The sequence below is a fragment of the Oryza glaberrima genome, chromosome 10 (genome assembly GCF_000147395.1).
Source record: "Oryza glaberrima chromosome 10, OglaRS2, whole genome shotgun sequence".
NCBI classification, from domain to species: Eukaryota; Viridiplantae; Streptophyta; class Magnoliopsida; order Poales; family Poaceae; genus Oryza; species Oryza glaberrima.
In genome coordinates this window covers 15,549,315-15,564,417 of record NC_068335.1, presented here as the reverse complement: position 1 = coordinate 15,564,417, position 15,103 = coordinate 15,549,315, and the positions used below count along the sequence as shown (strand labels likewise).

Here is a 15,103-nt window from a genome sequence, read left to right as displayed (position 1 = left end):
TCGGCCCGGTCCAAGTCCGCGACGCCTTATCCCCCGTTGGCTTCCGCCCCCCAACGGCACGGAGGCAGAGGCAACCCACCTCGCCGCGCCTCGCGCTCGCGAACTCCGCCACCTCCACGGCGAGAAGCGAGCGAGCGGCTCGGCGTCCTCCTCCTCCTCGACGGGGAGAGACGGTGGCGGGTGCCCGCCGGGGAGCGTACGCGCCGACGGGAGCGGCGCCGCGGCAACGAAAGAGCGGTAAGTCCCATTTCCCCGTCTCTCTCGCTCGCTCGCTGATGGCCCGACCCGCCGCGTCGACGCGGCGAAGCGAAGGAAGGCAGGGGATCCGGCGATGCTGCGGGGCCTGATAGGCTATGGCCTCCGCCCGCTGCGCTCGCGGTGCCGATTGAGCGCTGGGCTTGCAGCTTCGCCAATCTCCCAAGGGAACGATGGCCGCGTTGGTTGCCCGCACTTTTCTGCTGTAATTTGGTGACTGATTGTGCTCGGTTTACGGTTTCAAAAAAGATTGTGCTCGGTTTTTTATTTTCTCTTCTGCTGATTTAGGTTTTCGGATTCTAGTGCCAGCGTGCGAGGCGCTAGGAAGGACGGCTTGATGCAGAAGGCTTGCAGCGTCCAGTTGTTGAGGCCATCGAGGTCTCGTCGGCGAGAATCATGGCCACAATCGGGTGGATCCGTGGTTACAGGACGTCCTTGTTACTTACGGGGTGAGCTGGAGTAACATGACTTCTGTTCTGATTTTCATGCCAATTGTGTTGACTCTTAGTTCCATCTTACGGTAGGAAGTCGCGGATTATCCAGGCTTAATGGTATGGTACTGTGCTTTCAGCCACCACAATCTGCTAGTGTGGTTCATCTTGAGGAAGAGGTATGCTAGAATTTTCTGGGTTCTACATAATGTGGCATGTAATCCCCAATGATAATCAATTTTGGCTTATAGAGGCGGCATTACATGTCCTTTGTTTTGTGGAACACTGAATGCTAAGGATGAGTGAACTGTTTATAATCGATGGAGAAAAAAAACTGCACCCCTTTGATTTTTAGAAAATGGGATAAACCCGACCCCTTTGATGGAAGAGGTCTTTTATGGCACTTGAAAATGTACCAAGAGGTAATAATGAATATACTGTCAGATGTACTCAAAAGTCAAAAGAGACTAAATGCTTCCATGTTAATGAGATGGTGAGAATGGAAGTCAATAGTATTTGATCTTTAAGGCAGGTGTTTAACATTATTTAGCGAGGTATTCTTAATTTCTTCACCTTTTTGTTTTTAAGAATAAAATATACAAAGCCAAAACTTTTTCTCTTGAGACTAGTGTTTGTCACCTTAATACCTTATTACAATTGTTCTTTTGGTCTGCGCACAAGAACATCTTTGTCGTTGTAGCCATGATCATTTGCCTACCTCCTAGTTTGATACGGGATGTTAGATAACTTGTTTCTAGCCTGTTGGACATGATTAAATGCTTGACATCCTGGTACTGTGTATGGAATGATGTTATCCTTCTCAAGTAACAATTCCTTTTTCCGTTGTTTCCTGATTCCTTTGATAAATTTTAGCAACTTAACATGTAAATCCAGTTCTTGTGAACAGGCCAATGGCCTGGTGGTGATGAGGCTGTTTAACCTCAGTACCCACCCAGGTTCAAATGCTAGGCTTGACTTGGGTGCACATCTCTTTCGAAACAGCCCTTCTCGATTTTCAAAAGAAAAGGAAAAAGAAAACTCATTCCTGACATGGACTGTTAACTTGTTGTTTTTCCATCACTGTTTCAGGACAAATATTCTTGTATTGATCATTCAACATCATATCTGCACGTGCAATCTGTTAGGGATTTCCCCATTGAAAAACTCAATGCAGAGGTGGTTCTGGTGCGACTTGATTCCGAACTGCTCTGTAATCCTCTAGGATCATGTAATTTGTCGCTGGAAAGGACTGTGTCAACTATCAAATACTTGCACAAAGCTGGAGCAAAAGTGCTTCTGGTCACCAGTTGGACTCCCGTTCTTCAATCTGTTTACCCAGTACTCAAGTCAACTGAAACTTTTGCAGGTTAGTTGATTCATTATTCGCATGCTAATTTTAAATGATACTCATAATACTATACCTCTCTTTTTCTTTTTGTATATATTCAATGTGCAGTTTTTCTTCTGCTATATTCAATGAAATTGGCGCACTCTAAGTGCTGACTCATTCAAAAAAAGATACACATATAAGTTTTTTCAGGCCAGGATAAAAACATCTTTTCAGTTTTGATGCTAATATGCCAGGACATTTAATTATGCATCATTTCAGGACACACATTACATGTTTTTGAAACCAATGCAAATATTTTAGATTTTATTCATAAACCTGAAACCAATGCAAATATTTTAGATTTTATTCATAAACCTGAAAATATCTTCATCTTGGGAAACTGAGAAGCATTGCTATTGAATTCCTATGCAGTAGATATCTCTGATGCGTACTGTGGACACTATATTTCTCACTTGTTATATTTTCCATGTCAATGATTATAAATTGGTTTGATTTTTTATGACTTCTGACTCATTGTAATCTGTTTTTTGTTTTAATCAACTATAGTGTTATATACAATTTTTTTAACTAAGCTAGAATTGCAAATCAGAATAGCTTGTTTCTTTCATATCGATTATTTAAAATAATCTGTCATAAATGTTGATTGTCAGACTATATGTCATCGCTTCTTCAAGTAAAAGTGGTCCCAGTAAATGGTGTGCCAGGTTTAACATCATTTAATCCAGAAAGGTGGATGCAGAATGACATTATTTTGTTTGAAAATCTTTTTAACTTCAAAGGAGAAAATGCAAACTGCAATGATTTTTCTCAGAAGCTCGCTTCAGGTGCTGCAATCTTTGTCAATGATTCTTTCTCACTGTCTCATAAGATGCTAGCATCTACTGTTGGCATCACTCGCTTCTGCCATGCATCCCTTGCTGGTTTCCATTTTGAGGAGGAGCTTATGCAATTGAGAAAGATCACGGACACCACAAGGCGCCCATTCATTGCAATAGTAATAATTAGTCTTTGTTTTCTTTACAGTACATACTACATAGTAAAGGAACTAACTACAAGTTTTAGCCCTAAAAGTTTTTTATTTTTAGTTTCTATTTTACAATATTTAGCTCTTATAGTTGCTTATTTTCAATCTGTCCACTTTTCTGTTGTAAAATAAACTGATTAAGGGAGAGAGTTACAGAATACGTTATTCCAACCTGCTTTGTACTTTTGTTCCTCCTTGTTGAAAAGCTAAGTTAATTTCTGTGTTGACGGTGTGTTTTGTTAAGTACATACATGATAACCAAGTATTTTTTTTTTCTATTCTTCACAACAGTAAGCCTGCGTAGTTAGATGCATTTGACAACCAATCCTTATGTGTAAGTATATGCTTTAGCTTTTTTACACGATAGCAGATTATTATAGTTGCATTTCTCTTTAAAGCTGTACAAACATAATCTTATTACTTTACACTCTGACCCTGGTCTGTACTCTGTACATTAGGGGTCAAAGCAAGAATAGGTACTACAGAAAAGCTGACATGCTAATTATTGAAAGCTATTTATTTCTGATCTTTTATTAGAAAAAAAACGGATGCTAGGAGATATCATAATGCATGTTCAATTGATTGTCCTGTTATGTTCATTGTAGATAACAGATAAATGCTCAGTGGTTTTGTTAGTGCCATCTTTTTAGGGGACTGGTCAAGAATTTGTAAATGCTTGATGGCTAGTGATCATAACAGTTCACAAATGACAGATGAATAGCAAAGGCCAGAACCTTTGTCCCAGAAAATGTTTTCTATAAGAGACTTCTTTTACAGTCGTTGAGGGGGAAGCACGAGGTACCACCACCATCTAGTGTCAAATTGTAGTATCTCTTGGTATGTTAGAGGAATGTATCAGGATGCACTACAACTTAATACTAGAAAGTGTGGTGTATCATGGTCCTCCTCAGGGACCCTAAAGAACCTCTTTTGGTATACTATGAAGCAAAATTCATGCTTTGCACTGGGAGTTATTTTTTTGACAGTCTTAGTAGTATTTCTTCTACAACGATATTGATCTCACTCTGACACTGTTCTGGTTATTGCAGATTGGAGGCAGTAACTTCTTGGGAAAGGCACCTGCTCTGAATCTGTTAGCCTCTCTATGTGATGGATTATTCTTTGTTGGCAAATTGTCATTGCAAATAATGAATGGCTTTGGAATACCAGTGCCCTCTTGTTTTGTAGAAAAGAATTCAACTAAGGAAGTGCTACAACTTATACAAACAGCTCATAACAGGAATATTCCTATTTATTATCCAACTGACACCTGGTGTTTGAACAACAAGAACAACAATCATGAAAAGCTGGAAATTCTCGACTCTGCTGAACTATTCCCTGGTGAATATACTAGCCATTTCTCTGATTTTCGTTCACATGTTTTCAATAGGAATGTCCTATTTCTTGACAACTCATACACTGCAACAATTTCCTTAATTAGTGTTAACATCCTGTTTGTAATACATCATTTTCATCCTTTTGAACAACTTATATTTCAAAGTATTAGTTGTTTACATAAATCATACAATAATGGTGAAGCTTTCTGATACCTGTTTTTCCTTCTATGATTAATTTCTTTAGGCTGGACACCAGCTGATATAGGGCCATCAACATTGGAGAAAATTTCCTCTTTAATACCATTATACAAGGTAAGAAAAGAGTATTGATGAATATTTCCCTTCAGTTAGTGTAACTGAGCAATAAAAAGTATTTGTGCTACTCTGTGTAACACATAAAAACAATACATCAAAATAATTTATGCTCTAAAGTATTTCACAAACTTTCATGTTTCTGTAGTTGATTCTACATTATTTTAGCTTGGAAATACCAAAAACTACATGGTGTACACACCACACCTGTTTTGTGGCATCGACACGTCCCATAAGTTCTCAGTCTTAGACTCAGTTTACAAATGAGAAAGAAGTCAACACATTGAAGTACTACACATAATAATATACTTCAGGCAACTTGAGAGCAGCATTATAATTGATAAGTGATAATTTATGTGAAGTGCTCAAGTTGACTTTGTATGACATCATGGTTCATGCGTCATTGAGGTTTCTTTTGTTGTTATCATCTTATATCTTAATTCTCAGGATAATCTTTTTTTATTCCTAGAAAACTTATCACATTCATTTGTTTTCTATGTCTCAGAAGGTCCTATGGATTGGGCCGACAGGTTTTGATTTAACAGAAGAGTTTTCTGGTGGGGCAGCACAGTTGGGCAGGATACTGGACAAGGCAAGCCATGATAGCTGCGATGTTATTTTAGTGGGGAGTGCAGCATGCAAGGCAGTAAAAGGAATATCAGGATCATCATCAAAATATACAACATTTAAAAATGCATCTGTTGTTTTGGAATTCCTCAAAGGAAAAATATTGCCTGGTGTTGCAGCATTGGATAAAGTAAGTCATTGTCTAGAATTCTTATTCCCTTTCGGCAATGCATGACAACAAATTCTACCGTAAAACATACGTGGACAAAAATTTAGTCTGAGGCCCTAATGTTCCCAGCATTCCAGAACAAATGTGCATTCCTATACTATTAAACGTCTAAATATCCAAGTGATCCTACTTTGGACCTTGTGATGAGAGCACGATATCTTCAAATGGCATGTATAAAAGCTTTCACAATCTGCCAGGTTAATATCTGAGTTAATGAAAGCATATTCAATCATCTAACATGGCATTTTTCTCCTCTATATGCACTAATGCTACGGCATTGTCCTTTTTACAGCACTTTACACACTATTTATATTTCAAGTCTAGAATGTGCAGCTTCAGAACTCACAAATTACACTAAATACAGGGAATCAAGCATTGAAATTCTTTTTAATAATGCCTCTAAATAACCCTTTAACAATGTGTGTTTGTGTAGTGAATGACAAATATCCACTTAGTCAGGAGTACTCCACTCAGGGATTTCTAGTGATTGTTCATGGTCTTCTAAATGGGTAATGATTTGCATATAATCTGAACAGTGATGGACCTACTGTCATGTCTTCTACTGAATAATTTCTGCCAGCAGGTCCATATTTTTACCAACTAACACTGCATTAGTTTTCTGAAGTGGAATATTACGAAGTGCCTTATTTGTTGTACTGATCCTTATTGCTGGTCATTAAAATAAAATACCCTCATATTTTTTCAGAGTTATCCCTATCAGATACCATGGAATGCTATCTTTTCTGATTCTTCACAACCGTTAGTGGTTGATATTGGAAGTGGTAGGTCTCCCTCCTACAATGTTCAATCTCTGACAAAGTGATCAGTATGTGCTGTCCAATGAATACAAACTGGGAGGAACCTTCCCTTTTAATTATTTGTGTTGTCTTTGTACTAATTCCAGTTATTATAGGTTTTAGCTGATTTTTGGTTCAGCAGAACCTCTTTAAGCTGCATTGTCTGTTAACGGCTCCATTCATTTTCTGTGAACTCATATAGCATTGAAATACTCAAAACTTTTCACATCGCATATCAATATTTCTCTTCCAGTATAAGTTTCCCATTTTTAGAAGATCTTAAATCTCAGCTTCTCTTCTGTAGTGACTAGTGAGCACAAAGTACAATTCATTCCTTAGTGCGATTGCCTGATTGGCTTGCTGTTTTGCCAGAGTGAATGAATTACATGTATAACATCCGTCTTAGTATAGAGAATATTAGTTGAATTTTGTGGGATCACATCTCTGATTCTCTCACCCTTTCGAGTTCTTTTCTATTTGTGCAGGAAATGGTTTATTTCTTTTTCAAATGGCTAGAAACTGGGAAGGCTCCAATTTTCTTGGGCTTGAGATGAATAAAAAGGTAATAACTGTCCTGTAGTTTCTATTAACATAAGTGATCAAGCTCCTTTTGACTTGCTTTTCATGTAGCTTGTTGTAAGGTGCCTTCGGGATGTTGCTTCAGTTGACAAAAGGAATCTGTAAGCATCTCTACAGATCTGTTTTTAGTTGGTACTAGAAGTGTAGAGTGTAGACATATTGCTTGCTCTCTCCTCCTCGCCCTTTTTTTTTTGTTCACGCGAGTGGTCCCAGACTTTCATTTCCAGCAACTAGTGTGCTCATAAAACGACTGAAACAAAGTAACGAACTATCTTGTCTCTGGCTCTCTGCCCACCTGCTCACCTTGACTGGAAGTGCCCCTTCTCCTATGTGGCTATTCTGGATAACTAGAATTTGCGAAGGGATCCAAGAGTTGACTTACAGATGATGGTTTATAAAATCTAAGATATATTTTTTTGTGATGATCTCATGTAACACTTTATACAAATGTCGCTATGCTATCACGTTCAAACACCATACTGTGTAAATAACAAGGGTATGTTCTTGCTTGCAGTTAGTAATCCTTAAATATAAGGTTCTTCTGAGAAATCTTTTTATTTATTTCTAACCACTATATGAATTAATCTGGTATTCTTGTAATTTTTTTTTGGACCTTTTGGCTTCTATATTTTGGCAATTAGCATTAATGCCGCAGGTGTTTCTTCTGTTAGATATTTTGTATCAACAAATGCAACATCCACATTTCGATCAATTGTGTCAAGTTACCCTGGACAGTTGGCTCTTGTCACTATACAGGTATTCTTAACTCTTCTTATTTCTGATACAGTTTTGTCTTTGTTTACTTACACTTAAACTACACAGCTACCTGCTGGAAAATCTTATATAAAACAGTAACAAGATTTGCACTTTATGCTAGTTTTAATTTGGGACTGCTCTTAGTTGCATTTGTTGTATGCAAGCTTAGTATATAGCCGTGCCGTCGTATTGCGTACATTTACTGTTATCCTCTCCTCTTTGCAGTGCCCAAATCCTGATTTCAACATAGAGCAGAACAGGTGGAGAATGGTACGAAGAATGCTTGTTGAAGCTATTGCTGATCTTCTTCAGCCCAATGGAAAGGTATAGTGTACTCCCCACCTTCCCATTTCAGATGTTGACCGAGGTTATATATCCTTGCGTAACAGTACAGAAATGGTAACAAAATCTAGTCGGACTTCAGTAACACAGCAGCACAGCTGTTTGTTGTTATAGAAAAATATAGGTTGACCTTAGACGCGCATTACGCATCTGGGCACTAGTGTTTTTGTTATCACGGCACTAATTTCGATGTAATCTAAGGTCAGCTGTAATATATCATATCCTTGCTTGGTGAGTGTGGCACTGGGGGCGAGGAGCTTGCACGGGACCAGTCTAATAGAAAATGCTGATACCATCATACCACTAGAGAAGATGGGGAAGTTTTAATGTCTAATCAGAAAACAACTAGTCTCACCCATTGCTTAATTAGCAATTTACAAAGCAAAGCGAGGGAGTGGGTGTCTGGTCTGAGGGGAAAGAAGACGAACCAACCGTCCTCTAATAAACTTTTGCCTCTCCAGGTTTATCTGCAGTCTGACGTGGAGTCCGTCCTGCTTGGGATGAAAGAGCAGTTCATGACGCACGGCAAGGGCCAGCTGGTGGTGGACGACGATGGCGGCGGCGACCACCAGATGGACAACCCGTTCGGCGCTGCGTCTGACTGGGAGCGCCATGTGCTGGCTCGTGGAGCTCCCATGTACAGAACGATGCTACGCAAAGTGTGACGGGACGGGAGCACTGCGCCTCTTGACATTTTGGGTTTTCAGGTTCCATTGTTCGTCTCCTTACTAGTAGTACTATTACTTCATCATTACATTGTTTCACAGGTTTCGTGCAAAACAACAAAAGACGAAACCCAATCTTGATATACTAGAGAATATAAGGAGTGGTTTGATAATTTGACGTCCACAAAATGGGCTTGGATTCCAAGAGATCATTCCAGGTTACCCTGGCCTGGACCACCCATAGACGGACCTCCCTACACTACAGATCCCGGTCAGCCTGAACCACCTCCTTGCACTCCAGATCCTGACAAGCCTGAACCACCTCCCTGCGCTCTAAAAATCCTGGCCAGCCTGAACCACCTCCCTGTGCTCCAAATGCTAGCCTCTGCACTTCAAATCCTGGTAAGCCTGAACGACCTCCCTGTCCTCCGATCCTGGCCAGCCTAAACCACCTCCTTGCACTCCAAATCCTGGCCAGCTTGAACCACCTCCTTGGGCTCCAAATCCCGGTCTTCGCACTCCAAATCCTGACCAGCCTAAATGACCTCCTTGCACTCTAGATCCTGACCAGCTTGAATAACCTCCTAGCACTCCAGATCCCAACCAGCCTGAACCACCTCCATGTGCTCCAAATACTGGCCTTTGCACTCCTAATCTTGACAAGCCTAAACCTCCTCCCTGCACTCCAGATCCTGGGCAGCCTAAACCTCCTCCCTGTGCTCCAGATCCTGGCCAGCCTAAACCACATCCATGCGCTCCAAATCCTGGCCGGCCTGAACCACCACCAATCTGTCTAGGAGGGAATCCACCCTGCGGAGGTGGAGAACCTATGTGTGGAGGAGCAGACTGGTGGTATATCAATCTTCTCTCTGCCTCCCCAGTCTTCTCGCCCTCCCTCTGCCTCCTCCTGGATGAATCCGGTGCGACAGATGAATCCGATGAGGCAGACGACGATGGGCTGCTGCTCGGTGTAGGCGACCATGCCGGTTCCTCCGGCCGGGCCGCAGCACCTCCTCCCTGTGTCCATCCCTCTGCGCCTACTCCTGTGACGTCTACCGCATCGTCACCACCTCCGGCTACATGTCCGTAGTTACCACCAACATTTCTCGCTGCAGGCACTCGGTTGTTTTCAAAGAACTCGAGGACACGCTTGTATTTATTTGTACCTTTCCGAATCTGCAAGCAGAAGACAGACAAGAAGGTTTAACATGTGTGTCGACAGAAATGCAATAGACACGACAGTGCTGAGATGAAAATTTTTTGAACTGAAGACATAGCTGAACAATAGCAATTGTACAGAATTGGAACTACAATTAATAGTACAATAGCAATTGTACTTAAAAGTATTGCTCAAACAACCTACTTCCATTATAAATGCTATTCCCTCCGTTCTATCAAAATATATCCAATGTTAAATTTAATGAAACTAATTTGGTGTGGTAGATGTTGCTATATTTCTTTAGGAAAAAGTACGAATTACCCCCCTGAACTATCGCGGCCGTCCGAATTACCCCCCTAAACCACAAAACCGGACATTCTTCACCCCCAACTATGTAAACCGGACGAATTACCCCCCTCGACCCAATCCGCGGTGGTTTTGGTCTACGTGGCGTACACGTGACAGTCCAGTCAGCATTTTAGTTTTTTTAATGGTGGGACCCACATGTCAGACTCCACTTTCTCTCTTCCTCTATCTCTCTCTTTCTCTCTCTTCATCGGTCAGCGGCAGCGGCGCGCACGCTGGCGGCCGGCACGCATGGCGCGGCGCGGGGAAGGGCGATGGGCAGCGACACGGGGGCAGGCTGGCGGTCGGCGCGCACGCGGCGCGCGGGGAGGTGGAGGGGATGGGGGAGAGGCGGGCACCGGAGGCCATGGCGGAGAGGCGAGCCATGGCCGGAAGTGTCGGGAGGAGGACGGGGACGGCGGACGGAGGCGCGCGTCGGGAGCTGGAGCGGCGTCGGGAGGAGGAGCAAGAGAGGCGGAAGAGGGAGATAGCGGCGGTGGAGGAAGAGGCCGTTCCCGCGACTGCCGCTCGCCATTTCCTCCGCGCCCACCTTCTGTCCCGGCGGCCTCCCGCCTCAGCGTCGCGCCCGTAGCAGCCTACCGGTTGCCCGCTGCACGGAGGGGCGGGCGGCGGACGGTGGACGGCGGCGCGTGGGAGTGGGCGGTGGGCATCGGACGGCAACGCGCGGGGGCGGGCGGTCCCGCGCCTTGAGACGCTCAACCAGGGCGTCCACCACGTCCCCAATGCTGACCACCTGCTGGTGCCTGGCGGTGGCGCCGCCATTGTTGGCATGGTGGAGCAGCTGCGTGGGCGGCGCGGACGCCGCCATCACCGGGGAGGCGGGGACTGGGAACGGCATGGCGCGGTTGACGCCGTGGCGGGCGTGGCGCTCGCTGATGGCGACGGCGAGGCAGCGGCGCGGGAAGAGCGTGGCGAGCAGGTGGTGTTAAGTTCGGCATGCATTTCTTTTTTGTGAGATTTGGTTATTTTCTCGATCGTGGTCTGATACTAACACTAACGAATTCCTTTCCTTTTGTTAGTTCCCCGTGAAGATGACGACGCTCTTGCACCTGGAGAAGGAGACCGGGGAGCAGCAAACGTAGGTGGTCTCTACGAGCTGTACGCGACGTTGCTGCCATGCGGAGAAGGAGGAGGGGGCTGGAGTGGGCCTTCTTCTTCATATGCTGTAGCTGGACGAGCGGTATTGGTCGATGCAGTCCTCCGAGTCGTAGGCGAGCTCGCGGAGCTGCCTCATCCACTCCAGGACGAAGTGGTCCACGGTGCCGTCGTCAGCCTCGGATTGCATGCGGTGGAGGGCGTTCATGGTGGCCAGCTCGGCGACCTCGCTACCGATGCCGTTGAGCTGCCGGTATTCCTCGGTCAGCAACTGGCCAACGTTGCTTACGAGGTTCTAAGCCGCGTTCTCCATGCTTCGATCTCTCTAGCTTGGTTGGCTGGAAGCTAATTTGGCGGCCGTGGCGGAGATGCGAACGGTGGCCGAAGGCGGCGGTGAGGCGGGGCCGTGGCGGAGAGGCAGGCAGCGAGGCGCGCCGACCCAGCTCCGGCCACGGGCGCCGCTGTCCGCACCGACTACCACCGGAGCCGACCGAGCTCGTCGACCCGCCGCTGCCTCCCACCACCTGCCCCCGCGCGGCGCCGTGCGCGCCGACCGCCCTGAGCCCGACAACGCGAGAGAGAGAGGGGGGGAGAGAGAAACATGAGATAGATAAAGTATATATATGACAGGTCAAAGTTCGAAAGTGAATTGCGAGTTATTATGACAGGAGTATAAGATCTTGTTTTCAAGGTTCAAGGACACATGAAATTCAGTATATGGTCCGAAATTGAGGGAGACATAACTACATAAGTATTGTCTTAACATGTTGACAGCTTGTTATAACTGCAGTTGCAATCCAAGAAACAACTTTGAAGAGGTTATAAAATTCAGGGGCACAGATATATTGCCTTGAAACAAAGAGGGCAAGAGGCCATGCCAGCACAAACCATAAAGGGTTAAATTGGTATCGCAAATAGTAATGGTATTTTTTTTAAATTGATAAATTTACAATGGCATGAATCCAATTAACCCAAGCATAAAAAAGGGGTGAACACACTGCAGCAATGCCAACCCAAGAAAAAATATATAAAAAATTTTCAACTACTTTGTTCTATGATTAAGAATGGAAAAGCAATCCCAGCAAGCTTGGACATATGCAATAGTAAATAGAATGAAGTACTGATAACCAAGCATCGACAGATCAGAAGGCTAATATACTGTTCCATCCGTTCATAATATAGCAACCTAGGACTGGATGTCCAGTTTGATTGTACTATGAAATGAAATGTCACATCCACGGAGGGAGTACATTAATAATTTAATATGTCCTGACAGAAGACCATTAGAAAATAGTGCTATCTGAGTTCTGAAACTTACGGCATGAACCGTGGCCGTGTTGTCGTCAATGCCCATCAGCCAGCACCAGTTGGTGAACCTCCTGTGCGCGTGATCCCATTCGTTCCTAATCTGTTCTTGGGTGAAAGCTTTTCCAGTCTTCTCGCGCATCTTCCGGGCTATGTTGCGGCATTCATCGGGGTCAGGGGCGTCGCCGGGGATGTTGTTCGCCGCGTCCTCCTCGACGCAAATCTTGAGGAAGATTTCCAACTCCCTGTCGTTAAGCAAGGAACCCGACATCTGCCAGGACAGAACGAAACCAGCGTCAGAAACTCAGAATTAGTGCAGATTATTTGCAATGCACCTGGCAATTGAATAATTGATTGGAATTACCTCGGATGAGGAGGCAGCAGCCCAATGCTCGCCGTCGATGCAGCGAACGACGGTCGCCGGCGTGACCCTTCGCACGAACGAGACGGCGGCGTCGCGGGAGCTCGCCAAGTACGCCGTCAGCGCGCGAGCAATGGCGTCCACAACCTCCTCCTCTTCGTTTGCCCTCTTCGTCTTCCTCGTCCGCGATGGCCCGGCCTCACCGGCGGACGGCGGAGGAGGATCGCGACGCCGCTTGCTCCTCCTGCCATCATCGTCCATGGTTGGTTGCCCCGACGCGCGTCTTTTTTTTTTATAGCTCGCCGTCCAGCAGCGGTGCGGCGGCGCGACGCAATGACGCGAGCTCCAGCGGGGTGATTTGAATCTCGGTGGTGGATTTGCCGCCTCGCGCCGACGGAGGGAGAGGTCGTAATAAGAGGGGACGCGGCGTTGGGGAATGGCTATATGGGAATGAAGGAACAAGCTTTCATGACAAGCTTCCATGGCTTCCATGACAAAGCTTCAGTTGTGTTCCTGTTATCCACAGTTTAACAGCGTCGACTCATCGGTATCTTCTTCTTCAACAAGCCACCGTTCCGTTCTCTGCGTATCAACGTGTCCCTTGGTCTATGGCACCATCACTTGCCCTTGTGTTCAATCTATTGGCATGTTCGGGGAGCTTCTAACTTCGTTTCTCACAGAATTGGAAGCTTCCTCAAACAATTCAGATTTTTTTTTAGATTTTAAGAAGTTGTAGTTATAGAATCCAGAAATAAACTAGAAACTAGAAACTGGGAAACCCAGCTTTTTCAAATTCTCAAAAGCTGGTTACCAACCAGCTACTTCTTAAAATATTTAGCTCCCCAATCAGGCTCATTGTCTCTTACATACCCAATAGCTGGGCTAACTCATTTTATCAGCACCTGAATTCGAATACTTTGATCACGGCTAGCTCGACCATAGTTACTTCCTCCCAACGTACAAAATGGAGTGGTGGATCAGCACATAATTGATTAAGTATTAGCTTAAAAACTAAAAAAATATATTAATATAATTATTTAAAGTAACTTTTTAATGAAAATCATTCGTTGATTAATACCTCTACCCACACCGTTTTCTTGGTATTTCTGAATTTTTTGGCTCCCTGGTATGGTGACACTGTAATTTCATGATGCTAATGTCTTCTTGGATGGGTGAGTGAAACGGAAAATACGTGATTCCTCGGTCACCATGCTGTTCATGGATACTTGTGTGTTGCCTTTTTTTTTAAAAAAAATACCGTTTAGTAATTGGGAAGTATGTCTGTGAGAAAAGAGAGTGTGGAAGTTAGCAAAAGAGGAGGAAAGAACACATAGGCTGCGTTCGTTTCTCCAACAAGAGTTGAATGAAATTTTAGATACTCGTAGCACGTTTTTCAAAATGCTAAACGGTGTGTTTCGTGTGGAAACTTTCTATATGAAAGTTGCTCTGAAATATTAGATATAACTGATAGAGAGGGCTATTATCGACCATGGTATGGAGGGTTATTAGGGTTATTATCGACCATGGATTTTTTTTTTAGAATCGCTTGCACCCGAGTAGGGGGGCTTCTCTAACGTCACTCTCCCCTGGGGCAGCTCAGGAGGCGACGACCCAGTTGCCCCCTCTCACCCACCCCTCTCCTCCGCCTTGTCGCTCGGGTAGCGTCCGCCGGCAAAGCCACGTGGCTGTAAGGATGGTGGCGGCGGGGCTTCTCGCTTCCTAAGCTCATGCGGTCAGGGGACCTGCCCGGGCGGCGGCGGCGGTGACCGCCAGATCCGCGGCAGGTCGGCCGGATCTGGCGGGATGGTGACGGCGGCTAGCGACGAGGACGGCGACGGCGGCGCGCCTAGATCCGGTGGCCTGCCCCACGTCTGGCGCTTGGCCGGCTGTGGTGGTGAGGAGGACGGCCGGTTCTGGCTAGGTCCAGATCCGGCGCGTCCTCAGTCGGGTCGAGGGTGGCATGGAATCTAGTTGTTGTGCAGGTACCTTCGGTGTGCATGTGATATTTGGTGGTTTCCGCTGTGGATGCTATGGTTGAGGGGGACTTCGAGACGAAAGGCTTGCTCCGCTTCCGGTGCTAGCAACAGCGACGCCCTCGAGCGCTGTTTACCTTCTTAAAGGCATTGCTATTGGAGCTCTCGTTCATCGCCACTTCAAGGGAATTCTCCAGGT

At 45.1% G+C, this 15,103-nt stretch overlaps 2 protein-coding genes and 1 pseudogene across 3 annotated transcripts; 2 read left to right on the top strand and 1 right to left on the bottom strand.

The window, feature by feature from the left end:
• Positions 1-70: 70 nt before the first annotated feature.
• On the top strand, positions 71-8,968 carry LOC127753163 (uncharacterized). Of its 2 annotated transcripts, none has more exons than XM_052278634.1 (14): positions 71-237; positions 559-704; positions 780-865; positions 1,776-2,052; positions 2,688-3,031; positions 4,111-4,402; positions 4,643-4,710; positions 5,216-5,467; positions 6,213-6,288; positions 6,789-6,865; positions 6,934-6,983; positions 7,554-7,638; positions 7,864-7,962; positions 8,442-8,968. In XM_052278634.1, exons 2-14 carry the CDS (start codon positions 593-595, stop codon positions 8,643-8,645), a joined length of 2,022 nt encoding a protein of 673 aa, XP_052134594.1. In that variant the 5' UTR covers positions 71-237; positions 559-592; the 3' UTR covers positions 8,646-8,968. The 2 variants fall into 2 exon arrangements, with proteins under 2 accessions (XP_052134594.1, XP_052134593.1); XM_052278633.1 differs by having other exon boundaries at positions 544-704.
• Positions 8,969-9,023: 55 nt separating this feature from the next.
• On the bottom strand, positions 9,024-13,248 carry LOC127785899 (uncharacterized). Its single transcript, XM_052313248.1, has 3 exons — positions 12,935-13,248; positions 12,584-12,841; positions 9,024-9,821 (listed from the first exon to the last, which is right to left on the bottom strand). The coding sequence occupies exons 1-3, from the start codon at positions 13,190-13,192 to the stop codon at positions 9,024-9,026; spliced, it is 1,314 nt and encodes a 437-aa protein (XP_052169208.1). The 5' UTR covers positions 13,193-13,248.
• On the top strand, positions 9,815-12,161 carry LOC127753165 (uncharacterized; annotated as a pseudogene).
• Positions 13,249-15,103: the final 1,855 nt, after the last annotated feature.